The sequence below is a fragment of the Corythoichthys intestinalis genome, chromosome 10 (genome assembly GCF_030265065.1).
Source record: "Corythoichthys intestinalis isolate RoL2023-P3 chromosome 10, ASM3026506v1, whole genome shotgun sequence".
In the NCBI taxonomy this organism is placed as follows: Eukaryota; Metazoa; Chordata; class Actinopteri; order Syngnathiformes; family Syngnathidae; genus Corythoichthys; species Corythoichthys intestinalis.
Genome location: NC_080404.1, coordinates 28,086,333 through 28,093,937, shown reverse-complemented (window position 1 = coordinate 28,093,937; position 7,605 = coordinate 28,086,333). Strand labels below are relative to the sequence as shown.

The following is a 7,605-nucleotide window of genomic DNA, read 5'->3' as shown; positions in this document are numbered from 1 at the left end:
TGCTAAAGTGTGTATTCACATTTGTGTACCCAGACAAATTTTGGGCCCAATATTTTGTGTTTTCACTTGACACATTGATCTCATGGACTATTTGAAAACGATGATATAAACAATAGTAAAGGGTCAGAGTGAAACATCTGGGAAGAGCCCTTATGATGATGGGCTGCAGCACTAGGGAGCAGCGCGCATGCGCAATGCATCCAAGGGCTCGGTGTCGTTCGGTGCTGAAGTGGGGCGGATGGACGGAAGAACGGCGGCGATGGACGTTCCGCGGCTAAAGCCCCGTTAACCATGCCCTCCGAGCGGCGTCGGGAAACCGTCATGTGCGCACCCACCACACCGGGACACTGACACTCCGACCCCGAGCGGTAAGACGACTCTTTATTCGTGCGCTCTCTGAATCCGAACACACACACACACCGGCGGCGGCGGCGGCGGAGGAGCTAGCTCGGCGCCTAGCATGGCTGCTAGTTCGCCCGCTCGGCTCCCTCCCCCTCCTCCCGAAGATAGCGGCTCTCGGGCGGCTAACGAGCCACAGCGATGCTTGTTGTCGCTGGACTAATGTCCGTCTCCGCCTGCCTAGAACGACTTCATCGGGCCCCGCTGGATGCTGCGCTCGGGTGGTTTTGCAGCAGCGGCGGCTAGCCAGTGGAGCTAGTACGAGAAGAAGGAGTAGTAGTTGTAGCAGCAGCAGTAGTAGTAGTTGTTGTGGTGGTGGTAGTTCCCTATTAAGAGCAGGTTCAAGAAAAAAGGGGGCCTTGAGGCAGATGCAGAATATTCACAAACCTATGTTATTTAGGCCAAGGATGTCCCTTAAACGAATGAGAGGTTCCTCATAACCTTGGGTTATGCTCAGACTTTCCTGATTATGCTTGTACTTGGTTCTACTCAGACCATTGGCGTATGTAACGTTTCAAATAGGAATTGATTTACATGATTAGACCATCATTATCTGTCAGATCGTTGTTAGATCTCATTGGCTACCATTGACGGTGATAGATGTGCAATTCATTTGTAGCTACTGGGATGGCTGCCAGAGACTCTTCGAGTGATCCAGGTAAAATGAGACAAATATGAAGAACATCATGTTGGGTCTTGAAACTATTTTTCAAATTGGTCCACAATATACATTTCAAGACTCCATCAGTTAAAGGTTAATTTGCTGAACAAAAAGCAACAATTGTTCAACTTGCCTCTGGGTTATTCAAACTAGCATGGGATACGCATACTAAACCTGGTATCAGTCTAATTGCCTTCTGTAATTTACTTAGGGGCTCTACAGGACAGACCACATTAATAGCACAACCTTTATACAAAAATTGTACAAAAAAAATCTCATTCAAACTGTTTGGCATCACAATCACAGGCTCATGTTGCCTAATGTTTAGTATTGTACAGTCAATGTTTTAAAGTGATGGAACTGCATGCAATGGAATGGCGTAAGCATGTGCTTCATAACAATAACACGTGTCATCAAAACTACCACTCTCCAAGCGATGCGTTCTCAATAAAATTGTTCTAATGGGACATAACAATCACATGACAGAAGTTATCAAAACAAAGTAACATCTATGTGTGGTGTCTAAATAAGCCTCGAGGTTGGATTTTTATACACAAATTATTTTCTCTTTGAGTTCCACAAATTTTTGAATGGCAAGAATGTGTTGTACAGAGTGAGGACTCATTCTAAGATTTTACTTGCTAGTAAATAATTAAAAGTGAGCATATATATCTTTTTGAAAGCAATGATTTAGTGGCAGATAAGTACGGACAATACAAAATGTTGTAATGTTGTAGGATTTCCTCAACAGTCATTTATTAATTTAATTCCTTACCCAGACTTAAACTTAAAAGAAATCCTATATGTTATACACCTAAAACCCCCCCCCACACACACACACACCCCATATTTGGAACTCAACTCTTATTTGGGGAAGCCATAAATTAAAGTGTGAAACATCGTATTTCCTGTCAGTCAGTCTTTTATTATTTTAGACAGCATGTTGTTAAAGCCTGTCTACAACCGATTTTCCTTCTGGGAACTTTTGCCAGCACAAAAAAAAAGGCTTATCTTCACATGTTGGTTAGGCAAAATCCTTCTTCATGGAAAATAGGACAAGTATTTTTTTGGTTTCATCTGGGGCTACTCGATATATTTGGTGTTCAGGAGGAATGGTTATACAGTTGGAACATTATCAGGCCAACGTGTGTCATATGATGGTAGCCACCCTGCACTCTTCTCTAAAAATAAGGAGTTTTTGGATGAAAAATGACTGTTAAATTGTGAAAGTCAATTCATGAATAAGAAATCTGTAATCTTTTCTGTGGTTGAATTGTTACTTGTTTTTAGTTAGTTTCCAAATTTGTGTAGTGCTTTTTCAAATCTTATTAACTATCACACTCACAGAGGTCCTAGGTTTACACTGGCATAAGCATAACATACAACTTGTTGTAAAGGGTTTTTTTGGTGGTACTTTCACTTCTGCCATCTGTATCAGATTCTGGTTAAAGGAGGATTTCGGAACTAAAAACATTGGGTGTGCAGGCTGGGAGTCCCCCCGCACACTTAGGCAGTTTCCTTTGTTAAAATGTTTTAAAACATTAGCATTTTACCATGGTTAATAGATAACCTGGTAACCATTCCAATTCAAACTCAATTCACCTTTACAGTGATATATTTGCAAAATTTCCGTGATAAAAAAGATTTGGAAAATCCATGAAGGTGTTGGAATGTGCCCTCCCCCCACCCCGCCCTCTCAAATTTTGTGAAGATCTGTTTAAGTGTTTTTGTACTGGCACAACAAGCAGTCATGACAATTTAACTGCCTTGGTTGTGTAAAAGATTGGCCTAAAACTAGTACTTAGTTTTCAAATTTGCTTCAGTGTATGTTTTTTTTTTTTTCCCCACCCCTCAGATGCAGTACTTTCCAAGTGCACAAACGACCAATTCGCAGAGAACGGAGGAATGTCAGAAGGATAGCCGGTGAGAGAAACCAAAGACGTGGGTGTGAACTGAGGGAGAATTCCGTTGGCCATTTCGGGTCAGGGATGGTGAAACAACTATCGTTCTTGCCGTTGGTGAAAAAGGACCTCCTCGCCTTGCCTCCAGTCTCCCGCCAGCCACACAGGCAGTCCGTTAGCCAATCAGACTCTCTGCCGAGTGGCCCCGCTATCGTCAGGCAACCGATTACCTCACGCCATGACCACACTGTCTGACCTGTTTTCAAGAACTCACTAATTCATGGTAAGATGTGCTTGTGGAACCAGATTTCTTTGATACAGTGAAGTCCATATTTTTAGGCGTCAATGGGACTGAAATATTGGGGGCCGATATCTCAAACCTGTGGATCCAAAACAATTTTTCGTTCCTTTTAAGTGTTCATTTGTTCTCTGACTTTAAAGGGACAGACAAGACCTAATATAAATAACCTTCATGTGAGAAATGCTTACTCAAACAATTTTAAGACCCCCCACCACCACCAATACCCATCATGAAAATGAATTTAAAAAAAAATTTTTTTCCCTCTCAAATTGTTAAACAAGATTCTTTCTGCTGGGATGCAATTAATCAAAACGTTCTTTCTCCCAACGATTTTAGGAACCATTCAACACCAAATCGACTCTACAAATGCATTAATGAAACGAAACAAAGAAAATGTTGTTTTAATTGCTAGTATTCAAATCTCTGTATTCCTATCCTGTTGCTCGCTAAACAGCGTTCTCGAGAAGTGCACTGACACCTGGTGCAACGTGCATAACGACAGTCTGAATTGAATTTTAGTGGCTTATTATTATGAAGAAATACTGAGTAAAATACAAACCCAACTGACCGTCAAACTGTCATATTTCCTAGCAGCACAATTTGAAGTACTAGAAACTAGGGCTGCAGTTATTGATTATTTTAATAGCATATAAATCTATCAACCAGTTAGTTCAAATAATCGAGTAACCGGATTAGGAACATTAAATGCGTTGCAGAATATATTTTAGGTGATGTAAAACAAAGGCTTGCTAAGATTGCACTCCCAAAAGTGCATTAACTGCGAACACGAACTAGAATTTTTTATTTAAAAATAAAGTACCTGAGCTTAGCCTCAAACAGTACTGCGAAATAAATAAATGAGGGTCCAAGTACAACATAAGAACAATTGGATGATTTGCGTTGCAAAATTTTGCAAGCTCAAATGCGAAAAAATGTGTTTTTTTCCTTTTTTTTTTTAAACAATACTCTTTATTGTTCAAACACACAAAAACATCTAAATATACCTATAAACTAAATTACGAATGCATTAAAAACAAAAAAAAAACATTATGTTGGTCTTAACAGGAGCAGCTGGATTCAGCCATGTTAAATGAGTTATGCCATGTTCACTGTTACCACTAGAGGGCAGTGTATCCACCCAAATTCTTAAAACTAAATGCAAACACTTTCAAAACAAACCACTATAACGCCACTCTAATTAAACAAATACTCGAAGCAGCAAAATTTGGTTTGAAGGCTTTTTTCTAATCAAATTACTCGACTTAATCGATTAATCGTTGAAGCTCGAAACTAAGCTAGAAACTCTTGGATATTCAGTCGCAGCAGGTCTCCTTAACTGAAGCTATGGTTGAACAATACACATATATAATTCAGGTTGTTTGTGGAGACTTCCTACTGTGACACATACATTTTTCTTTAACTTAAATGTTACTTTGTTTTTCAACTAATATTTTTTTCATCTTAGCTGTATGTTGTCGGCCACTGCGTAGCAATGCTCTCTCACTCAAACTCACTGCAGTTGGTGGGCTCACTGGCCTGCTTGTCTATAACTTCCTTCTTCCATATTTTGCATAATGGACACAAAGAAGCCATCACACATTTTTACGACTCTTCATATGGCCTTTGACCAAAAAAAAAAAAACAACAACAAAAAAACAAATCTGCTCCTAATCAGGAGCAAGGGTCAGGGTTGTTGGCTTTAAGAAATGTTCACTAATCAGAAACGTTCCACAATTACTATTTTCATCCTGTCCTGTTAGTATTTGCTAGTGCAGTAAATGTAGCCTCCTTTCATCACAATGTAGCCATTTTTACACCAAAGCTGCGGTACCCTAAGCTGGACCGTTTTAATTTTTTTTTTCATACGCGTTGCTTGGTTGCTAAATACCTGATGCATTTTCCATTGGTCAGGCAATGTCATTTGCATATCAGACAGCCCGTCGTCTTATTTTCCTTTCCATCGTATGTTCTTATTCAGACCAGGTGACGGGGGACAGAGAACTCTATATGTTCAGCAATGAATAGATTTGCCCTGCTGCTCTTTTTCCATATCAAAAGTGTTGATGACAGGTTTAATACTAGCAGGTAAGCCTTGCAATCTTTTATGTTTTAATCAGATGCAACTTTAATTACATTCAGTTGGAATTATTCACCTCATCTGTGAGATTTATGTCAACATTGGTGATGTAACAACCTGGATCTGTGAGAGCACCGTTTGCTCAGCAGTGTGAGGAGGCTTTCCCAGGTCCGTTTAACTTAAAACGAGCCCGCCAGCTGGCTGCCTCTCTCGCCAGGCGCTTAAAAAAAATCAAATTACAAGGCTGCACTGTGCGTTATTGTCTGAGGCACTTGAAATGACTTCTTAAACAAAGGCATTTTATTTAGATTCGCCTGCATTGCTCTCTGCAATCTGGTATGTAGAGAAAGGCCGCAGTGTGATGTTCAAGTGGGTCTCTCTCCGTTTCCCTCTTCCACTTGTATCAGCACTACCTCCCCCTCCGCTCAAGGCCTTGCTCACTTCTACCTTCCAAGGATGTGAAATGTCAAGGGAAATCCCAGACGAACATGGCAGGGCTCCACGGCGTCTACAAGGTGGAAAACAGAGTGCACCTAAATCATCCTTGTATGTTCAACTTGGGCAACTTTTGATTGACCTCCAGGGTGTTTTTTTAACAATGAAAATCATGTAAAGTGACATAATGAAACCTTTAACTGCATAGGCAAAGTTTAAGTTTGTGTGCTTTGATCAATCAGCTACTGATCATCATTGCACGATATCTGTGGGAAAGTGTGTACTTTAATTTTCGTACTATAAAGCAATGGTCCCTAACTTTTTTTGCACCATGGACCGATGTGGTGTGGGCCTTTTTTCACGGACTGGCAATCTGGAGCAGAAAATTGCAATAAATATAAAATAACACGACAGGGCTAAAAACAAGCATTAAGTGCAGGGAGAAGTAGCTCACCATACCTTTTTTAACAGTGGCCTCACCTAAAACTTGATGGCAAATATCCTTGATCGTAGGCATAATGAGTTCTCCAATTGTGAAAGGTTTCTTGGCTTAAACAATATGGTTTGCCACGAACTATGATGCTCACAGTGCATTCACTTTCTTTGCCTCGTTTGCTAACTTTTAGCCACATATTACGCAGAAGTGACTTGGTTGTAGGCTCGTCTTCTGGCTCTGCAGATGGCCTTTTCCACAGTAAAAAAAAAGCTGTCCAAATACTTCTGGTTTTCAGTCATCTTCTCTAACATGTGGGCTTTTTATTTCCGAGAACAAATCTGATGCGTCATTATCGGAGACAAGCGGACATAGATATAAAAAATAGATGCTCAATGCTAGCTGCAATGGATTTCAATGGCGACTCCCTATCAGGTTTTATTATTATATCTATTGACTAATCTGAGCAAAACGACCGGAAGTACCACGACCACCATTGCTGAGGTTGGCCGCCCTCAGCACACAGACAACAGCAGCTAACGTTACTGTTTACATTGACTGACACTGGGCTGCTATAGGTGTGCAAACACCCCAGTAATGGCGGCCAAGAGCAGACACAGCACCCTCCCTGACCAAGGCCAAGTAACCATCACAGTGGCAAACATAAAACAAAGAATCTCAGGTATAAAGAACTGGACAGCACCTGCCCCAATCATGATTCACAGCTGTTGGTTAAAAAAACTAACTTCACTCCATGAGCACCTAGCAGAACAAATGAACCAACTGTTGAAGGATTGGACCCACCCTGAATGGTTGACCAAGAGACGAACAATCCTGATCCCAAAAGACCCCCTGAAGGGACCAAGCCGATCCAACTATTGGCTGATAACCTATCCTATGGAAGCTCCTGTCGGCCATCATAGCAGCTAAGAAACAGTGGGGCAAATAAGTATTTAGTCAACCACTAATTGTGCATGTTCTCCCACTTGAAAATATGTAGAGAGGCCTGTAATTGTCAACATGGGTAACCCTCAACCATGAGAGACAGAATGTGGTAAAAAAAAAAAAAAAAAAAAACAGAAAATCACATTGTTTGATTTTTAAATAATTTATTTGCAAATCATGGTGGAAAATAAGTATTTGGTCAATACTTGGTCAATATTTGGTCAAAAAAAGTTCATCTCAATACTTTGTTATGTACCCTTTGTTGGCAATAACGGAAGCCAAACGTTTTCTGTAACTCTTCACAAGCTTTTCACACACTGTTGCTGGTATTTTGGCCCATTCCGCCATGCAGATGTCCTCTAGAGCAGTGATGTTTTGGGGCTGTTGTTGGGCAACACGGACTTTAAACTCCCTCCACAGATTTTCTATGGGGTTGAGATCTGGAGACTGGCT

General features: G+C 40.7%; 1 protein-coding gene across 4 annotated transcripts in view; it reads left to right on the top strand.

The window, feature by feature from the left end:
* Positions 1-211: 211 nt before the first annotated feature.
* rgs17 (regulator of G protein signaling 17) overlaps positions 212-7,605 on the top strand; it is a 32,206-nt gene continuing 24,812 nt past the window's right edge. For 3 of the 4 annotated variants that reach the window (XR_009064636.1, XM_057848328.1, XM_057848326.1), the window contains exons 1-2: positions 212-368; positions 2,916-3,244. Coding sequence is in view for 3 of the 4 variants with exons in the window: in XM_057848328.1 (XP_057704311.1) it covers positions 3,242-3,244 (3 nt within the window). In the remaining variant the exon portion in view is untranslated. The remainder of the gene's footprint in view (positions 369-2,915; positions 3,245-7,605) is intronic. The other variant, XM_057848327.1, reaches the window with a different exon arrangement.